Source organism: Elephas maximus, chromosome 11 (assembly GCF_024166365.1).
Source record: "Elephas maximus indicus isolate mEleMax1 chromosome 11, mEleMax1 primary haplotype, whole genome shotgun sequence".
In the NCBI taxonomy this organism is placed as follows: domain Eukaryota; kingdom Metazoa; phylum Chordata; class Mammalia; order Proboscidea; family Elephantidae; genus Elephas; species Elephas maximus.
In genome coordinates this window covers 94,168,953-94,195,032 of record NC_064829.1, presented here as the reverse complement: position 1 = coordinate 94,195,032, position 26,080 = coordinate 94,168,953, and the positions used below count along the sequence as shown (strand labels likewise).

General features: G+C 43.5%; 1 protein-coding gene across 3 annotated transcripts; it reads right to left on the bottom strand.

The window, feature by feature from the left end:
* Nucleotides 1-2,316: 2,316 nt before the first annotated feature.
* LOC126085841 (zinc finger protein 616-like) lies at nt 2,317-25,774 on the bottom strand. Of its 3 annotated transcripts, none has more exons than XM_049901577.1 (5): nt 25,731-25,774; nt 21,121-21,209; nt 13,213-13,339; nt 12,225-12,317; nt 2,317-7,911 (listed from the first exon to the last, which is right to left on the bottom strand). In XM_049901577.1, exons 2-5 carry the CDS (start codon nt 21,175-21,177, stop codon nt 6,908-6,910), a joined length of 1,281 nt encoding a protein of 426 aa, XP_049757534.1. In that variant the 5' UTR covers nt 21,178-21,209; nt 25,731-25,774; the 3' UTR covers nt 2,317-6,907. The 3 variants fall into 3 exon arrangements, with proteins under 3 accessions (XP_049757534.1, XP_049757533.1, XP_049757535.1); XM_049901576.1 differs by lacking the exon at nt 25,731-25,774 and adding an exon at nt 24,155-25,724; XM_049901578.1 differs by lacking the exon at nt 25,731-25,774 and adding an exon at nt 18,303-18,432 and having other exon boundaries at nt 21,121-21,185.
* Nucleotides 25,775-26,080: the final 306 nt, after the last annotated feature.

The window sequence follows — 26,080 nt, the reverse complement described above, 5'->3', positions numbered from 1 at the left end:
ACCTGGGATCCCTGTGCTGAGAAGCTTCTGGAACCAGAAGGCCAACAGAGAGACTCAAAGAGACAGCAAGCTGTAACACCGAAGAAAGAAGCGGCAGCAGAGAAACGGTGGCAGCAGAGACAGGAGTCAAGCAGGAGATGGCGTAGTGGCCTTCTCGGCCCATGGAATGAGAAAACTGAGTGCCTTTGCTGGCAGAGTGGGGTGCCTCCACGCACTTACAGGCAGAACTAAAAGAGCTTTGTAACACTTGCCCAAGCAGGGCACAGGCTGAGGGGACAGAGAGGTGTACCTGCAGGCAAGGCCGAGAAGAGGCTGTCCTGGCTGAAGAGCTGTATCCTGAGCCTTCCTGAAGGTGAATGGTAACCTGTAACTTACCTAATAAATCCCATAATCGTGACTATAGTCTGTGAGTTCTGTGTAGCCACTGCAATGAATTATCAAACTCAGCAGACAAATAGATAGTGCTGTGGTGGGGATGATTGATGTCAGAATTGGTAAAGATGGAAGAGAGGCCGCAAGTCTGACCTCTGCCTCATAGGAAACAACCTTGGGCTACTGATCTTGAATCTCCTGAGTCATTGTTAAGTCAGAGGCCAGACACCACCACCATGCCATTTTTTACACTTCCTCTATAGCTGGCACCCTGAATTCAGACTTCTAGCCTCCTAACCTGTGAGAAAATAAATTTGTTTGTTAAAGCCAATCTACTTGTGGTATCCAGCTATAGCAGCACTACATAATTAAGACAGAATTTGGTACCGGAAGAGTGGGGTGCTGCTCTAACAGATACCTAAAATGGAGAAGCAGTTTTGAATTGGTTAACGGGCAGGGGCTAGAAGAGTTTTAAGGTGTCTAATGGCACAGTGGTTAAGCGTTTGGCTGCTAACCAAAAGGCTGGCAGTTTGATTCCACCAGCCGCTCCTTGGAAACCCTATGGGGTAGTTCTACTCTCTTCTATAGGGTCACTGAGTCAAAATTGACTTGATGGCAACAGGTATAACTGGTAGCAGTAAAAGCCTAGATTGCCTTAAAGAGACTGTTGATAAAATTATGGATATCAAAGGCAATTCTGGTCAGGGTTCAGAAGAAAGCGAGGAGAGCTATAGACAAAGTCCCTATCATTTTACACAATACATATGACGCCAGAAACAGAATGTTGCTAGACATATGGACATTAAATGTGCTTCTGGTGAGGCTTTAAAAGAAAATGATTAATGTGAGATTAGAGAATGGAGGAAGGGTGATGCTTTTTATGCAGTGGCAAAGAACTTATCTGAATTATGTTCAAATATTTGGCGGAAGGTAGAACTTGTGATGAACTTGGATTATCTGGCTGATGAGATTTCTAAGCAAGATCTTTAAGGGCCTGCATGGTTTCTTCTTGCTGTTTATAGTAAAATGTGAGAGGAAAGAGATGGACTTAAAAATGAACTGTGTAAAATGAAAACAGAACTTAAAGATTTGGAAAGTTCTCTTGTACAAACTAATGTCACATGTCCTAGAATGTACACCAAGGACCTGTCTATACTAACTTTGGTTAAAGAGATTAAGCCTGTGATTGATAGTTCTAACCAACTATCCCCAGCAGAAAACCCATCAGTTTAGACTGAAGGGGACAGAGAAAGAATGAAAGGAAAGAACATTGTCTGCTCCTTGGATTTCAACAGGCAGAAAGCAGGCCCAAGCAGCTCTATCTGTTGTCCTCCAAGAAAAGGACTATCCCTGGAGCAGCTGGGAGATTAGTAGAACTGCTGGAGGTAGCATGGGAAGCTGGGCTCTCTTGGTTTCAAAGGTTGGGCCACAGCCTCCTAGGTTTCAAAGAGTTGGATTTTTGCCAGCTCCATTCCATACTGTGGGGCTGCTGTTCAGGTGCACTGGGAGGATAGGACAGCCTTCTCAGGGGTCGAGGCGGCCGTGCCCAAGGGACAGAAGAACAGGGTCTGCTGGGGCTGAGGTGCTGGTGTCGCCATTCAGATGGACTAGGGGAATGGAGCCACCTAAAGCCGAGGGAGCAAAGTTGCCGTCCCAGTGGGCCTGGAAGGTGGAGTTGAAGCTCAGCGTGGAGAGGCCTCCACCCAGAATCCAGAGGGTGTTGCCAATACCCAGAGTATGGAGGGCACAGCCACTGCACAGATGGTCTCGGAGAAGACAGAATTATTTTCAAGCCTTGAGAGCTAATGTGATTTGTTCTGCTGGGTTCAGGACTTGCTTCGTGCCTGTTATCCCTTCTTTCCCTCCAATTTCTCCCATCTGTAATAGAAATGTCTCCCTTGTGCCCGTTCCACCATTGTACTTTGGAAACAAAAATATTGTACTTTGGAAACAAAATTATTCTAGATTTTTCAGATTAACAGATGAAGAGGAATTTTGCCACAGGATGGAATATGCATAAAGTCTCAACCATATTTGATCTGGATGATTCACAAGATGAGATATTGGACTTAAGAGTTCTGAGATGATGTGATAAGGTGAATGTGATTTGCATGAAACAAGAACATGAATTTTAGGTGGCCAAAAGGTGAAATGCTATGGACTGAATTGTGTCCCCCCAAAATATGTTGTAAATCCTAACCCCTATGCCTGTGGTTATAATCCCATTTGGGAATGGGTTGTCTTTGTTATACGAATGAGGCAGGATTAACGTAGGATATATCTTGAGCCAATCTCTTTTTAGATATAAAAAAGATTAAACAAGACAGCAGAGGTGGTGTAAGATAAATGCCAAGACATGGAGATATCCAAAAAACCAGGAAGCAGAAGCTGAAGAGTCAAAGACCTTCCTTCAGAGTCAACAGGGAGAGAAATCCTTCCCTCAGAGCTGGTGCTCTGAATTCAGACTTCTAGTTTCCTAATGTGTGATAGAATAAATTTGTAAAAGCCATGCACCTGTGGCATTTCTGTTATAGCACCACTAGGTAACTAGACCATGTGTCTAGGAGGTTCTCAGTGCAGGGAGCCCCCACCCAAAGGATTCACTCTGCTCCTGGGTCTTCTTTCTTTTTGGTAGTGAGGTCTGCCCTCTGCTCTGGAATTGGCTATCTGTTTAACACTAGTGAAATGGTAAAACTGACCAATCCCCTTGTTAGAGTTCCATACAACTTACGTGCATAGTCTTACCCACTCAGTGTGGGAGTAACAAAGCTCATGGCTAGAAGGGCCATGCTAAGTAATTCACTGCACTGTAAACACACCCCTTACACTAATACTGTGTAATTAACGTAACAAAGTAAACACACTGCCAAATGGGATTATAACCACAGGTATAGGGGTTAGGATTTAGAACACGTATTTTGGGGGGACATCATTCAATCCATAACATTCTACCATTTGCTCCCCCCACCCAAATTCATGTCCTTGCCACAGTCAAAACACATTCACCCCATCACATCACCCACAAAGTCTTAAATCAACTCCAAGTCCTAAATCTCATCTTTTGAACCACTGAAATCAAATACGGGTGAGACTTTATGCATACTACATTCTGTGGCAGAGCTCCTCATCTGTTAACCTGTGAAATTTAGAATACAAGTTATCTGTTTCCAAAGTACAATGGGGGAACAGGCACAAGGTAGACAATTCTATTACAAATGGGTGAAACTGGAGGGAAAGAAGGGATAACAGGCGTGAACCAAGTCCTGAACCCAGCAGAACAAGTTACATTAGTTCTCAAGGCTTGGAAAATAATCTTTTCTTCTGTAAGATCATCTGGACAATGGCTCCACCTTCTAGACTCTGGGTATGGATTCTGGGTGAAGGTCCCCCGGCCCTGGGCATTAGCACAGCCTTCCAGGCCCACATGATGGCAGCCTCGCCCCCTCAACTGTGGGTAGCAGCTCCATACTGTTGGCCAAACTAAATGGTAGCCCGACTTCCAGAACCTCCAATGGTTGTGCTGATAAGTCAAACTTTTCCAGGGATAGTTCTTTTCTTGGAGGACAACAGATATAGCTGCTTTGGCTTGTTTTCTGCCTGCAGAAATCCAAGAGGCAGACAGCATTCTTTCCTTTCATTCTTTCTCTGTCCCCTTCAGTCTAAGCTGATAGGTTTTCTGCTAGGGTAGTTGGTTAGATCCATCAATCACAGGCTTAATCTCTTTAACCGAAGTTTGTATAGACAGGTCCTCGTTGAACATTCTAGGGCACATGACCTTAGTTTGTACAACAGAATTTTCCAAATCTTTAAGTTCTGTTTTCATTTTGCACAGATCATCTTTAAGTCCATCTCTTTCCTCTCACATTTTGCTATAAACAGCACGAAGAAATCATGCAGGCCCTTTAAGATCTTGCTTAGAAATCTCATCAGCCAGATATCCAAGTTCACTTACATGTTCTACCTGACATTTGAACATAATTCAGTTCTTTACCACTGCATAAAAAACATCACCCTTTCTTCATTGTCACATTTATCATTTTCTTTTAAAACCTCATCAGAAGCATATTTCATGTACACATTCCTAGAAACATCCTCTTGAAGGTGCCATATGTATTCTCTAAGATAGAGACTTTTTCTCTGGCTCTCTTCACTTCCTTCTGAGCCCTTACCAGAATTTCAACATGCATAATTCTGTATTTATTAAATATATTGAGTCAAAATTAATAACCTTCAAAAAAAAAAAAAAAAGCACCAGGCCCAGCAATTTCCCTGGTGAACCCTAACATGTATTTAAAATTAATGAAACCAATTCTCTATAATCTCTTCCTAAACATAGGAGATGAAACATTTTCTAACTTCTTTAATGAGGCCAGCATTCGTCTAATAACACAGCCAGATTAAGACATTACAAGAAAACTATAGACCGATATCTCTCATGAGATCTATGGCAAGGGAGACCCAGAATAGCTAACAGAACACTAAAGAAGAAACACAGCACTGCAGCACTAACACTACCAGACTTCAACACTTTCTATGAAGCTACAATAAGCAACAGTCCTATTGATGAAAAATGTAAAACCCCCCAAAATAGTAGCATATGGACAACAGTATATGAAAAGGATAATACACCACGACCAAGTGGGACTTACTTCACATATGTAAGGGTGGTTCAATCTCTGAATGTCAACTAAGGTAATCTAGGATGGCAACAGGTTAAAGAAAAAAAATCATATGTTCATATCAATGGTTGGAGAAAAGTCATTTGGGAAAGCTAAGGGTCGCTCTAACTCAGAGTCCTTCAGAAGGAACCAACACTGCAGATTTCTTGATTTTAGGTTTCTAAGGTTTTTTTTTTTAGCACAAGAAGTGAAAATAAATCTCTGTAGCTTTACCACCCATTTTGGGTAGTTTGTTACAGCAGTCCTAAGAATCTAATACAGAATCCATCCTGTCCTGTGGATCGGCTACCAGTGGAGATTAATAAAAGGTTTGGGACATGAACATGTCGTTTCTTGTTTATCTACAAGAAAAATTACCAGTGTATGTTAACTCTTAAGGGGAAACTCGTGAACGCTGATCTTTTCAAAATTATTTCAATGAGTACTCCAAGCAGAGAAATTATTCTTATTCTTGATATTTTATTTCCTAACATTTTTTTCATTGTTTTTCACATGTATATCAAGTCTGATGGAAGCCATGGATATTTAGCACAAAAATATGCATTCAGATTTATAATTCTATAGTGCATGTCATGGGTTGAATTGTGTCCCTCGAAACTGTGTATCAATTTGGCTGGGCCATGATTCCTGGTATCGTGATTGTCCACCATTTGGCCATCTCATGTGATTTTCCAATGTGTTGTAAATCCTCCCTCTATGATGTTAATGATGGGGGATGTGTGGCAGTTGTGTTGATGAGGCAGGATTCAATCTACAGGGTTGGACTGTGTTTTGAGCAGGTTTCTTTTGGGATATACAAGAGAAGTGAGCAGAGAGAAAGGGGGACCTCATACCACCAAAAAAGCAGTGCCAAGAGCACAGCATATCCTTTGGATCTGGGGTTCCTGCACAGAGAAGCACCTAGTCCAGGGGAAGATTAATGAGAAAGATCTTTCTCCAGAGCCAAAAGAGAGAAGGAAAGGCTTCCCCTGGAGCTGAAGCCCTGAATTTGGACTTTTAGCCTACTTTACTGTGAGGAAATAAATTTCTCTTTGTTAAAGCCATCCACTTGTCGTATTTCTTTTATACCAGCATTGGATAACTAAAAATAAAAAAATAAAAAAAAGTAAGGCAGTGCATATTCATGACAGTTCTTCAAGTGCAAATTGTATGTACAATTGTATATAGTTTGATTCCATGATGGATAGGAAGTGTTCCATATGCCTTTTAACTGTGAGAAATTAACAGTATATTGTTAGTACTGTTATGAGGTACATTACTGAGGTAGGACTTGATTGTGTTGGTAGAAGGAACATGATTCCCTCATGGTTATGGAAAAAAAAAATCAATTTTTTAATTAAAACTTGAGATCCATGAAACATTCTGAATAAAACAGGACCAAAATAAAATGCCAGTGGTTAAATATGAATCCAACCCCTAGATATTTTATTTTGGTTCTTTGGATTAAACTCCCTCCTCCGATAATTGCTCTTTCCAAGAGCAAGACTAATTTTTCATTAATCTTTGATATAAAAAAGCTAGAGCAATGACCAGGTGATGCTGTGACAAAACCTGCTAACATTGTGTGGTGCCCACATGTTGTATCCTATTTCTAGATAGCCAGGAAGCCATTAGAAAAACGAGAACAATATGCATTACTCCATGTACATCACATTCTTCCAATCCTCTGTACTCCTCTGCTGGGTTCAATAATTTGGTACAATGGCTACACAGAACTAACATTCCATTTGCAGTTCTGTGAGTTTTATTATGGAATAACAAGTGACAATACAGAATCATTAAAAAGTCTACAACTCAAGATCAGAATCTGGAAGCATGTAGGTAAAAGCTCCCTTCTTAAGTGCAGGACAGCTCTCTCATCTACTCTTGGCAGAGTTAAAGGTTTTGCCACGCATATTACATTTGTAAGTTCTCTGTGCCAAACGAATTCTCTGATGTTCTATAAGGTTTGCTCTTTGGGTAAAAGCCTTCCCACATTCATTGCATTTGTAAGGTTTTTCTCCAGTATGAATTCTCTGATGTTCCACAAGGTGTGTTCTTCGGATAAATGCCTTACCACATTCAATACATTTGTAAGGTCTCTCTCCAGTATGAATCCTCTGATGAGTTGTAAGGCCTGAATTTCGACTAAAGAACTTGCCACATACATTACATTTATATGGTTTCTCACCAGTATGGATTCTCTGATGTCTAGTTAAGTGTGAGCCTTTAGTTAGGGATTTTCCACATACATTACACGTGTAAGGTTTCTCTCCAGTATGAATTCTTAGATGAGCTTCAAGCTGTCCATTTTGACTGAAGACCTTCCCACATACATTACATTTACATAGTTGCTTTCCAGTATGAATTCTCTGATGGGCGGAAAGGCCTGAATGTCGACTAAAGGTCTTGCCACATATATTACATTTATGTGGTTTTTCACCAGTATGGGTTTTCTGATGTCTAGTCAGGTTTGATCCAAAGTTAAAGACTTTGCCACAAATATTACATTTGTAAGGTTTCTCTCCAGTATGAATTCTCAGATGATCTTCAAGGTGTGCATTTTGACTGAAGACCTTCCCACGTATATTACATTTAAACAGTTTCTTTCCAGTATGGATTTTTTGATGTTTAGTGAGGTTTGAGCCACTGTTAAAGGCATTGAGAATATTGTTATGGGTTGTAATCACTCCTTTGTCACTCCTTTCGTCATCTCCCCATGGACTCTCAAACTCATGCATATTTTCCCTGAATTGCCTGAAGTCAAAATCCTCAGTGCCATGACTTTCATATCTCTCCAACATTACTCTTCGGAATAATTCTCTGTTATTAATGACCTCTTTTGGTGATAATGCCTGGATCACAGATGTAGAAAAGACATCTAAAAGATACAAAGAACCATAGGCTTCCTATTAACACTAGTTGGAAAATACTTTACATTGAAAAACATAATTTTCTGTCAAAGACAATACTAATAATGAAAAGTTTTGAAACTTCTACCCAAAGGACTTCATATTTTAGGAACATAAAATTAATACAATTCCCCCATAATTAAGAAAGGATGATTTCATGTAATTCAAATGATTTTCAGGGAAGCTGAGTTTCAAATACTGTACGACCATACTACCTATGCTATGTAAAAACACACGAGCCCTAAGAGAATGCCACCATCCTAAAGACAACACAAGTTGATATAAAGGTATGTGGCAGCCTCTTATTTAAAAAAAAAAAAAAAATTAAAGCATGTTGATGCATAAATATTGTTTACAATTAAATGCTAAGGCACAAACCTATGCAATGTAATGGTAAGTAATCCTGAACAAAGTTCTCTAAGGAAGAAGATAAATAAGTGGCAATTCAGGATTCCAAAACAAAAAGAGCACAAGTAAGGTAAGGAAGAATTTAAGTAAACACTGTTGTAAGAATAACAAAACCATAACCATGTAGAATAGGCATTTGCAATATTAACAACTTGTACAAAGCTGTTATATTCCATAATAAAAGATACTGAAAAACAATCACCTGTATATCATAATGAAAATTAATAAACAACAATCTAGTAAACCATGAATTCAGCAAGTTCACAATAAGTAACTGCAAAAATACAAAATTATAGTCTGTGGAATTATCAAGAATTCTTCTTTGAGAGAATTAAAGGAGAATTCCAGAGGGATACAGTAAGAGAAAGAGAATACATGTTGCGAATACCTGACTCTTAAAATAGCATGTTGAAGTAAAGACATTAAAATAAGTATAGTGACTTGTCCTTAATGGGTAAATAAATAAACCAAAGAACAGCATGGCTTGTGTATGAGGGCAGTGTTAGTTGTAGCTGTTAAATGTAGAAACATTTTCTGACAATTCCACTAGTACCCATGGAAGAATACATTGTGCAGAAAGGTGGGGAGCAACCTAAGCAGCCAACGATGGCCAAAGAACAACAGGACAGCACCAGGATGTGAGTCAACAAGGAACAGGTGAACGTTTAACTAATTCAGTTTTTAAGAAAGTCAAGGAACATTATCAGTTTCAAATGTTAAGCGAAGAAGGTAATTTCCAAACCTTTATTAATTTTGTGGAAAGTGCAGGCATTATAATAAGCAGGAATGAAGAAGTACAGGAAGTGAAAGAAATTGGGTAAGTTTCTTGTAAAATACAAGATATTTAAATATTAGTTTGATATACAAAGATGCACATGATGAATCTGGACAAGAATAAGGCATTTGCACCTAAAACCCTTATTAAAATGTAAACAAAACCCAATAAACTATGCTTAGAAAATTTAAAATATACTATGGAAAACACATTTTATATAACAAAGTATAGCATGTTAATTTTATGGTATTTGTCAGATTAAGACAGTCACTTAAAACAAAGGATATATTCTACAGATACCCAAAATCCCTAATGTAAAAAATTCAATTAATTTAAACGGGAAAAGTAAACTCTAATAGTGAGGTGCAGTGAATTGCTACTATATGGCCCTTCAAGCCATGGTAAGGAGTCACGGTGGCTCAATGATTAAGCGCTCGGCTCCTAAACAAAAGGATGGCAGTTCAAATTCATCCAGCCGCTCCAAGGGCTATCTGCTCCCATGAAGATTACAGCCAAGAAAACCCAGTGGGACAGTTCTACTCTGTCACATGGGGCTGCTATGAGTCAAAACTGATTCAATGGCACCTAACAACAACTAGGCATGGTCTTGTAAGTCCCACAAAATGATTCATGTGACTATGCAAATAAGGTGCTTATGGCTCACCAAGAGGATTGGACACTTTTCAAAATGCAAATCAGGTTCACTGAACCCTGGTAGGGGATTCGTAAGTTTTGTCATTCTGCTAGGCTTAAAAGCAGCCAATCCCAGAGGTTGGGGGAAATCTCACTACTGTCAAGAAGAAGAGCTAGGAGTGGAGTGTGTTCTTTGGACCCATGGTCCTTCACTGAGAACCTCCTAGACCTAGGAGACAGAGCTTTAATACCAGAGATGGCACAAGGTGGTGAGCAGTGACGGCAAGCAAAGGAAAGACCAGCAGCAGAGAGACAGCAACTCCAGAACCAGGATACCAGTGCAAGAAGGCACCGTAGTATTCCTGGACATGCAGTGAGGTGGCTATAGTGGGTGTGCTGACCCAGAGCCAGAGAGCAGAGGAGGCTTGCTGACAGTGCAGGGTGCCCCCAGGCACTTGTTGGCAGTGCTAGCCTCGCCAACCCATGGAGCAAAAGCGTTGAGTGCCTTCCGACCAAGGCTTATCGGTGGAGTGGGGTGCCTCCAGGCACGTATCAGCAAAGCTAAAGAAATCTGTAACACCTGCCCAAGCAGGGACAACGCCTGAGAGGGGATGAGGCCAAGAGCGAGGGCCCAGGCTGAAAGCAAGGGCTCAGCAGCAGCAGCCAAGAAAAAGCTGTACTGACTGAAGAACTGTATCCTGAGTTGTTCCTGCTACCTCCAAGTTGATCCTGAATTGTAAACTGTTATTTCCCTACTAAAGCCCGTAACTTTGAGTATGGTCTGTGAGGTCACTGCTATGAATTACCGAACCCAACAAAGAATTAGAGACTGCCATCAGAGGGATGGCTGATGTCAGAACTGGTGAAAAGATTGGAGAGTGCAGGTATGTCTGACTTCCACCTCACAGGAGCCAGCTTTTTAGGGTGCTGGCGGAGTGGGGTGCTTCCGGCCACTTGTCTGCTGAGCAGGGTAGGGGCTTAATAAGGTTCCTGCCCTGAGGAAGCCAGAAGAGCCTGTCCTCAGGGGGTTGAGATAAGGCCTGCACTGATGAAAGGGGGTTTGCAAGGCTGAGAGAATGGCCTGCTTCCTTGCATAGCTGAGGGGAGCTGAGAGAGCCGTCCTGCACTAAACGACATGCTTCCTGACCCTGATCCCAAGTTGTAGTCTGTTGATCTTATCCCATATTACTTCCCTAATAAACTGCAGAACTCTGAGTATGGTCTGTGGGTTCTGTGTGGCTGTTGCACTAAATTATCGAACCCAGCAAAGAAGAAGAGAGTGCTATGGGGAGGATGGCTCGTGTCAGAATTGGTAAAGGTTGGAGAGTAGAGGTATGTCTAAACTCTGCCTGATAAGAATCAGCTTTGGGCTGTCCCTGATGGTAATTCTCGTTCTCCCTGCAGTTAGATAAGATCTGACACTACTCCCACCACACTACTGCTACTGCATTGCAAACAAGGAAGGATACAAATGAAGACAAACATAGGAACGGGTCTAGGAGGAGTCCTGAGCTAAAGGGAGCAGTCCCATATAAGGCTTCAATGTCCCCAGGGACTGTCCCAGGAAACACAATCCTCCCAAGAATAGATTTTCTTGAGAACCAGCATGCCCCTGGAAATTCTGAGTTCAAAGTCTTTTATTGGTTTCACTGCACAGTCATGCTTGAGGCCTCATTGCATAGTCATGATTGATACATTCATGCATGACTGATTAATTCATGCCCCACTCCCTTTCAGAGGTAACTGATAAGGAGGGGTCTGTGTAGTCCCCAACTGTTTGCACAAATCTTGACGTGTTACCTGCCACTTTTAGATAACAAACACACCTCACCTACTTGGGAAATCCCAAGGGTTATCTTTCATGAACCAAATACAAAGGTCAAATCAAGTTGTTTGTCTAACAGTGGCCTGTATGGACAGGGAGGTCTTATAAAAGCTTCGTGTAGTTTCCTGGGCCTCTTATGCAGTGGAAGAACTGACAATGTTTTCCTGTCTCCTGAGAAGGTCCCCCAGGAGCGTGGAATGAGAATGAAAGAACAATGGAGGACTCAGCTCTGATGTGTATGAACTGAGAACTGAGGATCAGATGCAATCAAGTACAGAAGGAGAAACTAACAGGGCAAGAAGATGCCTTTGAAACAGGCCTACCAGTCCCTCTCAAAACCAAGCCACCAAAGGCCTCACTCAGAGGGACCATAAATGGCGTGCTCTAAGTCATAATGGATTTTGCCTTTGTCTCTGCTCGAGCTGAATAGCACTGGGGAATGAACTCTTACACGTCTGAGGAGAGTGATACGTGGAGGGGGCAGGCAGGAGAATGAAGAAGAAAAGTTTCCTTTGAGACGTTACAAGACATAAACTTGTGTGCTTTTCCATTTGGGGGATTTGTCAAACAATATTTAATGGTGCGGCTTCTTCTCTAACCATCTGAGCTCTTACTTATGTTCACATCTTGATACCTCCTACCTGGGGCATCTGCTATATACATCTTGTCCAGAGTCCAGGGCTCTGCCCTTTTCTTCAAAATGGAGAAAACATTCATCTCAGGAGGAGAGATTCCTATTCATAAGAAAAAGAAACACGATACGCTATAGCTTTTCCAGAATAAAACCCAAGTCATTTATTCAGCTTAGAACATCGGATAATTCTAGAAAATTATTTCAAAAGCTCATCCACTCACTGCCTCCTTCCAAATACTTTAATATATTAAACATGCAGATATGTAGCACTTTTCCAACTATTGAATCAAAAGCACAGAAGGAAAACCATAGAACCGTATATATTAAAAGCCACAAGGTACATGTAGAAAACTGAATACGTGTTTTTTGCTGTGTATATTCTCAACAACAAAAAGAATTATATTTAAAAAAACAAAACTCATTGTCATAAACTTGATTTTGACTCAAAAGGTTCTTAGAAAAAGCCACTTAGCTGTTTACTCTTGTTTGCATTTTAACTATGCTTCCTAATGTAAACAAAATTTTAAACTTTTGAAAAAAGGTATAATTAACTGTTTCAATACAAAACAGACTAAAAACATTACTCACTTGTTAGGCAAGTGAAAGGAAAACAAGTACTCAAGGACTTCATCTTTTCACCAGAATTAGTTAACTTGTATTATAAAGATTTATCAGAAAATACTACTTGCAGCAATGAAGTAAATTAATAAAATATATTTTTTAAAAATAAACTAAGCCATAAGGTTTTGTGCTTACTCAAACCCTGGAAACAGCAATGTTCTAGCATGAAGTGGGCAGATCATATGAAGAAAGACAAAAACTAAAGTCCAGATATTGGTTTATGAAGCTTTTCATTTCTGAATCAGCTTCAATCTTATCTTAGAAACAGAGATTTCAGAGGACACCAAGCAGGGCTGGGGCTTCCAACAGACACACTAGGGAAAATGCAAAGACACACGGGGCAGATGCCACATCCGGAGGGAGGTTACGCTCACCCAGGAAGACCAGGTTCCTGTAGTTCTCCAACATCACATCCCTGTACAAAGCCTTCTGAGCAGGGTCCAGGCAGGCCCACTCCTCCTGAGAGAATTCTATGGCCACATCCCTGAATGTCAACAGTCCCTGCAATAGAAAACACATGTCACCAAGCGCAGAAGGGAGAGTTCTAATTTTCAAGCAATTGATAAAAGAAAGGTATACAAATCAATTCTGTGGATGTGAGCATTTTGACAGATCCACGTATAATATTGTGCAAATTATATGTCCCCTAATCTTGTTTTGTCGTATTTTCCCATCAGAGGATATGGAATCCAGTCAATCTTTTCTTGTGGACAATAAAAGAAACTTGTCTCAGTTCAAACTGCTAATTAGTGGCAGAGACAGCATCTTAACACAGGTGGACAGGCTGCAGCATTGAATCTAAAGAATCAAACAGTTAAGTAACAGATGCAGCATCAAAAGGATGTTCACAAAGGGATTCCAAACAGCCCTCTGGAAGTGTGTAAGATGTATTATGTAGGACATGTCCATACTCATCAGAAGAACCCTCTTTCAGAGCTGCAATTAACCATAGCTGGCAAGTAGATATCCTGATATGCTTGTTTGAGGCAACTGCCTGGGTCCAGGAAATGAATGGAAATAGGGGTGGTGCAGCAATGCAGAGATGGACTGAATCTGGAAATATGACTCTTTCACCACTGAGGCACAAAATGCCAATAAGAACTGTTCCGTCTGTAGGAAGACAGACATGGACTGGAGATGGCTGTGGGGCAGATTCCTAGGGGGACTGCCCTACACATAGCTGGCACATCAGACTGATGCTGGTAGCCCTGGCATGCTATACTTACTCTGAACTGGGCTTTGCTTACCCTACGGTAGATGCAAATGCTCAGGGTACTGTTAAAGAACCAGAAGATTCTGCATCAATTTGGACTGCTGAGTCGTATTTCTTTAGAGAAAGGAGCATGCTTTTATCCTCAGAGTAATAGCTTGATAGAAAATTGGAACAGGCACAGCCTCCACCAAACTGAATCCAGTACAAGTAGATGGTGCCCGGCTACCACCACTGACTGCTCTGACAGGGATCACAATAGAGAGTCCCAGACAGGGCTGGAGAAGAGGGTAGAACAAAATTCTAACTCACAAAAACAGGCCATACTTACTAGCCTGACAGAGACTGGAGAAACCCCAAGAGTATGGCCCCCAGACATCCTTTTAGCTCAGTAATGAAGTCACTCCTGAGGTTCATCCTTCATCCGAAGATTAGATAAACCCATAAAATAAAATGAGACTAAAGGGACATACCAGCCCAAGGGCAAGGACTATAAGGCAGGAAGGGACTGGAAAGCTGGTAATAGGGACCCCAAGTTTGAGAAGCAAGAGTGTTGACATGTCGTGGGGTTGTTAACCAATGTCATAAAATATGTGTACTAACTGTTTAATGAGAAGCCAGTTTGTTCTGTAAACCTTCCTCTAAAATACAATAAAAATAAAGACAGAAAATTGGAACAGGCAATTGAAACAATGCTTCTCTAAAACAGAGAAATAAAGGCATGAACGGCTGGCTTACACATCTTCACAAGTGTGTGCTCACACTCAGTATAAGGAAGGAAAGGGAGAATCCCCAATGAATAGATTCCTCTGACTTTTCTGGTGGATGTGGCGAGGATGCTGGTATGACTATACAATTCTTCCCCACATCACTTCAATTTTTGTCACTTTTCCCCACATAACCTCATTTCCCCCCCCTCCATCTGATGCTGTGGTCCAGGACCTGGGCTGCAGCCAGAGTGAGTAATGGAAGCAGGGATGATTCCTGAGCAAAAACTCTGACTGTGAGTGGACCGAGGGGGAGGCAGTTTCTGGAGCAGCATTGCTGCTGGCAATCTAGTCCAGGACAGTGGCTGCACCTAAAGTCCCTTCCAAAGGTGGAAAATTTGTATATAAATAGAGAAAAGGAAAAAGGGTAGCTGTGTGTAAAGGAATAAATGGATGGGTTAGACGATGAAGGAAATACAAAATTACATTAACTCTTTGAAAGAGGCTTAGAGTAAGAGGTGATGTTGTCCCTTAGCTCAATTATATGATGCCTGAAAGGGTGACCAGGCCATTCCTGCTTTTGGAGCCTGAGAAGATCAGATGGAAGTGAGTCGCCGATCTGCGTGGCCTGGGAGGAGTTTTACAACACGATGTGATGGTGGACTGAGGCTAAAGATTAACGCCAAATGGCTGATTGGGACTCTAGCAACATATCAGTTCCTTCTGACTCTTATTTTTCAGATTATGGTGTAACACTGGCACTGCTGAATACCAATCCGGATGGTTAAAAGTATTGGGAAATTGAGTTAAAGCCTCCTCCAGATGTAGTAAGTAACTGGCCTGAGGAAGAGCTGGATGGAGATAAATATATGAATAGAGGTAGAATGAGGGGAGGGAAAAGTAACCCTCTAAATGCTAGGCATATAAAAGAAACACGGCCAAAGGCCAGTGGATGGTTGTGAAGTAATGAATCACTTTGTTGTCACATGCAGAATGGATTTTGATGCATAGTGACCCTCTAGGACAGAGCAGAACTGCCCCATGGAGGCTTCCTATAGATGGCTAGGTCATTTTTCTCAGGAAGCCGCTGGTGGATCTGAATAGCCAACCTTTCGATTAGCAGCTGAGCACTTAACCACAGTGGCACCAAGGCTCCTTACTGAATTATCTTACAGACTGCTATCTGGCCTTTATCCTTGGTTCCTGACAGATGTCATTGCTGTTGGATGCTGTCAAGTTGATTCTGGCTCATAGGATACCATGTGACAGAGAAGAACTTCCCCACATGGTTTTTTTTGGCTGTAATCGTTATGGAATCAGATCACCAGGTCTTACTATCCTAGAATTGCTGTGTGGATTCGAACCATCAATATTTTTGTTAACAGCTGAGTGCTTAACCATTATGCTACCAGAGCTCCTTTTTCCTGACAGATAAACCCACTGAATTTTCTGAGTAATTGAGGTACATTATGAATTGAACTGTGTCCCGGAAAAATACGTGTCAACTTTCTGAGGCTGTGTGGTTGTCCTCCATTTTGCAATCTGATGTAATTATTCTGTATTTTGTGATGTGCTGTAAATTGCCTCTTATGCACATGAAAGCTGGACAATGAATAAGGAAAGCCAGAGAAGAAATGAATTTGAATTATGGTGCTGGCAAAGAACATTGAATACACCACAAACTGTCAGAAGAATTAACAAATCTGTCTTGGAAGAAGTACAGCCAGAGTGCTCCTTGGAAGTGAGGATAGCAAGACTTCATCTCACATACCGTGGACATGTTATCAGGAGGGACCAGTCCCTGGAGAAGCACACCATGCTTGTTAAAGTAGAGGGTCAGTAAAAAAGAGGAAGACCTTCAAGGAGATGGATTGACACAATGGCTAGAACAATGGGCTCAAACATAGCAAGGATTGTGAGAATGGCGCAGGACAGGGCTGTGTTCCGTCCAGTTGTATACAGGGTTGTTATGAGTTGGAACTGACTCAATGGCACCTAAGAACAACAATAACAACATATGTTAATGAGGTAAGATTAGGGTTGGGTGTTTCTTGAGTCACCTTCTTACAAGAAGGTTTGATATAAAGTCACGCTATTACTCAAGTCACACCTTTAAAAGGAAAGAGAAGCAACCGGAGACAGAGGGACTTCATCACCACCAAAAAAGAAGAGCCCGGAGCCGTGCACATCCTTTGGACTCAGGATCCCTATGCTAAAAACCTCTTAGACCCAGGAGACAGAGAGCTTTAATACAGGAGACGGTGTAAGATGGCGAGAAGTGATAAGAAAGAACCAGTAGCAACAGAACCAGGAGGCCGGCAGTAGACAGCACAGTGGGTGTGCCAACCCATGAAGCGAGAGAGTTGAGCACCTTCTGGCAGGAGTCCTGCCGGCGGAGTGGGGTGCCTCTGGGCACTTGTTGGAACTAGGTAGCCAAGAATAAGTTGCCGTCACTACCTACCAAGACTAAGCAGGAGGCCCAACGTCTATTCAGTCTATTTGAATTTTGTAGAATACATATTCCACATTTGTGAATACTGCTGGCTCCCATGCATAAAACTACTCAGAAGAAAACTGTGTTCAAATTGGGACCAAAGAAACAGGACACTAAGTCTGAATTTCAGAAAGTGGTCTCATTCTCCCTGCCTTTAGGCCCTTATAACCCATATTCAGACATGATTTTGGAGGTGTCTGCCATATATGCTTATGCAGACTGGAGCTTACGGCAAAAACCTGAGAATGCCGCCCCATGGTGACTGCTGGGATTCTGGATTAGAAAGTTTCCACACTCTGCGGTTCGATCTACACCATTTGAAAGGCAGTTACTTGCCTGCTATTAGATGATGGTTGACTGCCTCACTGACAGAAGGACATAAAATCATGAGACCTGAAACACCCATGATGTCAGAGAAACACTCTAATAAAAAGGCAGTGCCCAAAATAGTTCTGTAATAAAATGGATATGGTTCACATAAGAACAAGCTACTAGGGGAACACTGGGAGGCAGATACCATATCCATGAGCTGGTAGTCTCTGTCCCTGTGGGTCCTACCCTGGAACCACCTGAGAAGCTGCCCAGAGGCCACTGCTACATGGACAGTGCCCTGTGAACAACTCTCTGCTGACCAGCAGAAGCCTGCTTGGTTTACAGATGTCATGGACATCATGTGATGTGGAAAGCTGCTGCATTAAGACTAGCAAATAGAAAGACTGTGATTGAAGATGGTAAGAACAGGTCACCCCAAAGGGGTGAATTGCACGATGTCTTCTTAGCCATGATGGAAGACTGAGCAATGTTGAGAGCCCATATGTTTAGATTTTTACAGATTCGTGGCCAGTGGCCAATGGCCTGGTTATATGGTCAGGCAATGGGCAGTGGAAAATTGGACTATTAAGGGGACACCTGTGTGGAGTATGGACCTATGGAAAGCACTCTGGGAATTTAAGAGGGCGCATTAGAGTAGGACAATCGATGCTAATCAGAAGAATCCCCTTCCTGGATCAGAAGGCAATTGGAATCAGCAAGTAGACATGTTTTCATGCTCACCTGAGGGGGCCAATTGGATCCATGAAATGAGCAGACATGGGAGTGCTGCGGCAATGCAGGGATGGGCTGAATCTAGACACATCCCTCTTGCACCCTCTCAGCCACAAAATGCCAATAAGGACTGCTCTGTCTGCCAGCAAGAAAGACAGAGGTTGCAGGTGATTATGGGGCAGATTCCCCGGGAAGAAGGCCCTGCACATAGATGGTAAGTTGATTATACTGGACAAATGACACCAGTGGCACCAGGTGGCTACAAAGGTTCCTCGCAGGAATATTCTGGTGTGGGCTTTGCATATCCCGTGACAGACGCAAATGCCAAAAACACCATCTAAGTACTGGAACAAAAGGCACTGTACCAATTTGGGCCACCGAGTTATATTTTATCAGATCAAGGAACACACTTTACAGCCCATGGGGAGTATCAATGACCCAAGAAACATATTAAATGGACATACACATTCTGTATACCACCCTCAGAGTAATGGTTTGACAAAGAGAACTGGAATTGGCAACTGAAACATTTGTTATCTAAAATGGAGGGAGATAAAGGCATGAAGGGCTGCCTCACACGCCTTTATGAGTGTATGTTTACACTCAACATGAGGGGGGCAAAGGGAGGATCACCACTGGACAGGTTCCTATGCTTCTCTGGGGGATCGGGGAAGAGGGGTAGGGGAAGACACTAGTGTCACTGTACAGTTCTTCCCCACATCACTTAAAATTGCTTTTTAACTGCCAGATGCTGTGATCCTGGAACCAAAGATACAGGTTCGGATACTGGAAACGGGTGATTCCTAAGCAAGAGACTATAACTATACCCCTGAACCTGTATGCCGGAATTCTCAAGGCCCTGACAGGATGGATTATACTTTCCCCTCATCTAAAAAAAGTAAGGAAGACGGTGAATACTGCTGTATTGCACAGTGGTAGAGACAGCCAGCTTGTGTTGTACCTATGTAACCCTACCCAATATGAATGAGAGAGGATTAAGGGCAAAGCACTTGCTAGACTGGTTTTGCTACCAACAATGTGGACTAGCACAGCAGTGGAACCAAAGTTTGGTTAAAAATAAATGGCAAATTGAAGGGAAGGAGAGATAACAGCTGAAGGAAAAAGAGTGAATAAACGGGTTATACAGCGAGGGAAATCTAACATGCTGGTAGCTCGAGAGAGACTCAGAGCAAGGGAATAAACTTCTCTCATGTTACATTTTATCAGAGGAGGGAGAAGGTGAAGCCAAGATACCTTTTGGGGAACCAGATCAAATCAGGTAAATAACTGCGGCAGACCTGAAGGGCTGGTACCTGAGTAACCTTACCCTGAAGACTCTTTGCTCTACTGAAGAACTATTTGTTAATGACTGTTTTGGACTCGTAAAATAATTAGGAGGTAGAAGTTGATCCTTTAAGTATGAAAGGGCCAACAGCTAAAAGAGCCAGCGGGTGATCTGTGGTGCAGTGTATTACTTAATATTTATGGGGCAGTTCTACTCTGTCCTACAGGGTCGCTATGAGTTGGAATCGACTCGACAGCACTGGGTTTTCGGTTCTAGCCATAGTCTTTGTGCCTCCACACCATGATTGGGCAGGACTATGCAAATAAGGTGCTTGTGGCCCACAAGCAGACTGGACAACTGGCTGCTGATGCAAATAGGGTAGATGGAACCCTTGTGGGACTAAAAAAAAAAAAAAAAATTTTTTTTTCATGCAAATCAGGTGCATGGACCCTAAACAAGGAGATTAGTCAGTTCCGCCATTCCATTAGTCTTAGAGGGAGACTTCAAGAGAGAAGGAGGAACTGTAACATGGAAGAAAGCGAGAGATGGCAGCACGGTGCAGCAGTAGCAAGAGTGACAGTGGCATGAAAGGGCAAGAACCAGGACACTGGTGCAAGATGGTTTAACTCTTGCCCGAGAAGGACCCCACCAATGCCAGGCGCAGGTAGTAAAAAGAAGCTGTCCTGATCGGGGAACTGCATCCCAAGCTGTTCCCGTTACTTCTAAGTTTATCTCAGTCTCGAGCTGTACTCTGTTACTTCCCTAATAAATCACTTAACCGAAGGTACAGTTTGTGAGTTCTGTGAGACGTTTCAGTGAATTACAGAATCCAAAGCCAGGAGGGAGAGTAATGATGGGAGGGTGAGTAGTTGATGTTAGAGATGATGGAGTGGTAGACCAGTCTAGAAACGTTGGATATTTGGCACATCTTTAACTTCTGCCTCATATGAACCAGCATCGTGCTGACCCTTATAAAAGATACCATTTGTTTAACGCAGGAGACAGTGAGCTGTAACACCGAAGATGGTGCAAGATGGTCAGAAGCAATGGCAAAGATCTGGCAGTAGCAGAACCAGGAGACCAGCACAAGGCAGTAGAGCGGGTGAGGTGACCCACAGAGCTAGAGAGCTAAGAGCCTTCGGCAAGAGGCTTGCTGGCAGAGTAGGGTGCCTCTGAGCACTTATTTTGGAGCTAAAGGTCTTTGTAACACTTGCCTGATCAGGGCAGAGGCTGGGCGAGGGCAGGGGGGCAGGGGGCAGGGGAAACAGAGAGACAGACCCTCTCCCCACCTCCCACCCAGGCCTGGTATGAAATCCTTCCCATGAGACCCCAAATGGAGCTTCTTCACAAGTCCCATGTCACTGGGTCACACCATGAGATGGAATCTGTGTGGAGGTGACAGGCGACTGAGGTCAGGCCCAGGGTAAGCACAAGCAAACGTGTCAGGGAGGACACATCAGGGCCAGAGGAAATGAGCAAATTCTCAGGACAACATTTGAGGAAGAAAAGGACAGAGCCACCAACCACCAATATGACTGTTACCTGGGAAAGAGCCATTTCAGACACATCCTTCTTTCCTCCTCTTCCTCTCTGCTTCATTCTCAGGCAAGATCAGTCTTGAGAGGTCAACCCTGAATGTTGAAAATATGCTGTTATATTCTTAGAATCAACACACACCCTTCCTGTGCCATGACCACAAACAGGGGAGGACCTCACTTGGGGAAAGATGGTCCCTTCTGCACACTGCCCCACGAGGGACTCAGGAACAATCATCTTCCACACAGAGACCAACAGGTGAGTTTATCACCCTCCCCTCCTGGTGAAGCCCACACTCTGCTGCATCGGGGGGCGAGGGGTGCACAGATCCCCCCACATCCAGGTCCCAGACCAGCCCTGACACCACACCCCACGCACAGCAAAGCCTTCCCACCTGCCCTGGATCAGGCACTAGTTTCACCCTCAGAAATGGAGGACCCAGAGCCCTGGTGCTCAATGCTGCATGCAGATTAGAATCACCTGGGGCACTTTAAACATTCCTAAGCCTGTACACCACCCTCTGAGGAAGGGTCACAGGTGATGTATCTGCAAAGCGTCTCAGCAATCCAGTGAAGCCAGGGCTGAGCCCACTCAGAGGAGGCAAGGCCAGCACCTACACCTTCCCACATGTGGCTCTGCTCTGCTCAGGGACCATGATGTCACATGGATCCGGCCAGTGCAAGGGCAGAAGCAGAGAGAAACCTGCAGAACACCGTTATCACGTGCCAGGGGTTGGGAGTGAGGGTGTGGCTGAAATGTTAAATGGGGTCAGAGAAGACTGCCCTGAGAAGGTGATATTACAACAAAGAACTAAGAAATGAAGGGTGTATACCAGGTGCATGCAAGGAATCAGGGAGATCCAGGCAGAGGGACTGACCAAGCGAAGGCCCTAAGGCAGTAGGGATCCTGGTCCCAGGAAGAGGCTTGTGTGGCTGAAGCAGAGGAAGTGAACAAGGAGTCAAGGAGGACATGAGGTCAGAGAGGTCCTAAGGAAGCAGATCAGGAAGGGCCTGGGGTCCTCAGCTGTTTTTCTTCCACACCCCAAGAGAATTTTGGAAACCATAAATTTCCTCACTCATTTTAAGATAACATCTAATTTTTGTCTTCATCTTATCCCAAATTAAACACTTAAAATGATGCACTGTCTTGTCTATTTAAGAAAAAATTATCCAAGATATTTATCAGAGCCCCAGAAGGTCGGACTAGCCCTTAACTGAGGCCTGGAGGAGTGCAGGGGAGACACACTTAAGGTTTAAGGTGGGGGAGATGTCTGTGAGAGGCCCCAGCAGAGATGTTGAGGAGCTGGCTGGACACATGAGTTTGGAGTTCAGAGGAAAGGTCTGGCTGGAGGTAAAAATGTGAGATGTCAGGGTGTTTAAAGCTGTGAGATGAGACGACATGAGATGGCCCTGGGTATAGACAGAGAAGAGAAAGAAGGACTGCACCCTGGGGTGCTACCTCCTTTAGAGGCCAGGCAGTCCAGGAGAAACCAGAAGAGAAAACTGAGACGTCATGAGGGAGAAAAGTCAAAAATGAAAGAAATACACACGCAGGTAGATTTTTAAAGAATAGTGTGTGATATCCTGGAAACCAAGAAAAATGTTTTCCCAGAGAAAGGGAGTGATAACTGTGCAACATGCTGTGACAGAATGCGGGTTCAGCTTAGGAAAGACTCTTTGAGCAAATTTCTTCACCGTGAATAGATGTGCCCTGTTGGAACAACGTTCTAAGTCAATCTAGCACAGCCTCTAGCGTCTGCACAGAAAGGACAAGAGGGATGAGAGGGGAACATCTACTCATAACTCAGAGCTCACTATTCTACCAGATTCCACAAGGGAAGAAAATTGAGTATTAGATTAACTGCTTAAGTAGGTTTTCTCTATTAACGTAAAAGTTCATTGACATTCCTACAAAGTATACACTGAAATAGCCTAACATTATTACTAGGTACCAAAGAATGTTCTCAATACTAGACAAAGAGTAGGAAGCATGCAGTTGTAATAATCTGAACTTGACCTAGTAAATTTTAAAGGCAAACAATTTCCTGGTGGAGCAGTGCCTAAGAGGTTGGCTGATAACCAAAAGGTCGGCAGTTGAAATCCACCAGCCATTCCTTAGAAACCCAATGGAGTTCTACTCTGTCCTGCAAGGTTGCTATGAGTTGTAACTGAATAGATAGCAATGGGTTTGGTTTGGATGAGCCTGACCTAGTAAATTTAAAAGGCAAACAATTTCGGGGAAAAAAAAATTCATGACAGCTAGGATCAAAGTGGAAACCACGTGGCATAGTGGTTAAGAGTTCAGTTGCTAACCAAATGTCCAAAGTCCAAATTCACCAGGCACTCTTTGGAAACCCTATGGAGCAGTTCTACTCTGTCCACATTGTGAAGAATATAATCAGTGTCATCGGACAGCTTGTGTAGAAATTGTTGAATGGGCACCTAAACTGCTGTGAAAACCTTCACCAAAAACACAGTAAAATATTATTAAAACAATGAAAAAGAACATTGGCAGCTTGAATTCACTCAGTGGCTCCAAGCGAGAAAGACTGGCAATCTGCTTCTGTAAAAATTACAGCCAAGAAAACAGGGCAGTACTATGCTGTCACAAGGGGTCACTATGAGTCAGGGTTGACTCCATAGAACTCGACAACAACAAACAATTATTTACAGAAAAGTTGAAATTCAGTAAACTAAGATTAATTATAATAATGCTGAAAAAGAACAATGAACTGCGAAGATAAAATTCCTTTAAATAAAAAACAAAAAACTTTTAATGCTTCTTTGGAAAGGCACTCTGTATGGACAGAAAGGCTCCCCAGAAAGGCAGAGGGTGAAGCCAAATTGACTGAGACAAATCACTGTCCTCTGACTGAATGGCAGTTGTAACGGGGGTTATCTTTTGACGCAAATGATGATAAAGTGAATAAGTCTTCAAGAGTTTTTGTCCTTTTCAATCTCGTCTGTATGATTCAAACAAATTTTACATTATAAAGCTGCAAATACATTATAGCTTAATCATCAGTATCCCATCAACTCACCACTCATCTGGATCTCTTTCTTCATGACTATTTCCCACTCTCGCTCTGAATGACATTTGTCTTTCTGGCTTTCCTTTTCTCTTGCCTTTTTTTTTTAAACATTGTATTTCCTCCTCAGTTTCTGCTCATTTTGTTCTCCATTATCTCCTCTCCAGGGCCCTGGCGGTGCAGCAGTTAAGATTTGGCTGTTAACCAAAAGGCTGGCAGTTCCAATCCACCAGCTTCTCCTTGGAATCCCTATGGGGTAGTTCTACTGTGTCCTGTGGGGTTGCTATGAAGCAGAATCAACTTGACAGCAACAAATTTGGTTTGGTTTTTATCTCCTCTCCTGCTGTTTCTCCCCTTCTCTCTAGTCCCCCTCCTATACCTGTTCAGCCCCACTCTGTTTCACCTGGTTGCTCTTTCTCCCCAGCCTCTCTGATTGTCCCTCATTTTCATGTTTCTCTTTCTCCCTGCATCTCTGTCCCTCTCTGCTCTCCCTGTTAAGCTCCCTCTGTCCCTACTCCCTGGATCCCATGCTTGCCGAGTTCCCTCCCTGCTGTTTCTCCTTCTGATCTCTGTGTCACGCCTTGCACCTCTGTCTGTCCCTCCACCAAGTCATTCTGTCTCCCGTGACTCCAACTCTTCTATCCTCTGCCCCCTTATATCCCCATCTGTTGAAATGCCTCCCCCTCTGTCTTCCTACACCTAGTACTGTGGGCCCCTCTACCCTTTGTTCCCTTCACTTAGATGATTATACTTTTTTCTAGTTATATCTATTTTCTCTTCTTCCCTGCTTTGTTTTTTCAGTTTATTCTCTTTCACTCCTAGGGTTTCTTGCAAGTCCTTCCCCAACCCTCCATTCTGCCATCTGTTTATGTGACTCCAACGTGTTTGTTTTCTAAATTCCAACAGTTACATTTCTCTTGCAGTTACTCCATGTCTTTCTCCCGATCGTCTCATCAACAGGTGCTCAGGAATGTAATGAGCTGACAGCTGCCCGGCAAGAGCACGCTTTCCAAGGGGTGGAATCGGGGACAGAAGAACACGGGGTGTTATAGGATAAACCCGGGTCCCCTCTCCTGACACGGGGCTCAGGAAGAAAGAATGACTGAGAAGGGGAGGCCGGCGGGGGGGCGGGATCCGGCCCGAGGAAGACACGCGGACGGGGTCTCAGAGTCCCAGGACCACTAGAGGGCTGGCGGCCCTCGTTGCCCTCCAGGGGCGACACTGAGAGGGGAGGGGCGGAATGTCGCCAGAGACTCTGCCGGTGAGGACCTGACCCAGCCCAGGCAGGCGGTGGTCAGGAAAGGGTTTTAAGCAGGAAAACCACGCGGCAGGCGGCGTCTGCACGGCCCGAGGGCAGAAAGGCCGGGGCGGGGATCCGCCTCAGCGCGATTTTACACCGAAAAGGACGCTGATGCCCGGCCGGCGGCGGAGCCCGAGGGCCGGAACGTTTCACCGCCACACTGAGATCTCCGGGGGTGGGAAGGGCAGGCGCGGGGGCTTTAACATCCAGAGCGATCCCAGGGCCTGTCCGTGGAAGACGCTGACCGCGTACAGCTGGTTTAAATCAGAAAGACTTGAATTCACTAACCTGTGTCTTCCCGAGAGACCCGCTTCCTCGTCTGCAGTAAACTGCGCAGGCGCAGACCGGAAAAGCCAGCGAGAGGGGCGGGACCAAGGCGGGGCGAGGAGACGGGCCAATCCTCTGCGGAGGTCGCGCTAGGTGGGCGCAGCCGGGGCTTCTCTCCGCCTCGCTTCCGGTAGATCTTCGTTTCCGGGTTTTAAACCTTTGCACGTCTTTAGTTTGGGGAGTACGGGGATGCGCTCTATTTTACTCTCATGCTTCAGACAGCTTAAGGTAAAAGCCAAGAGTTGTGGAGACCACTTACAGTGGAAACTGCGTTCTTTTCCTCCTAAAAACTTGAAATCGGTTTAAGTGGA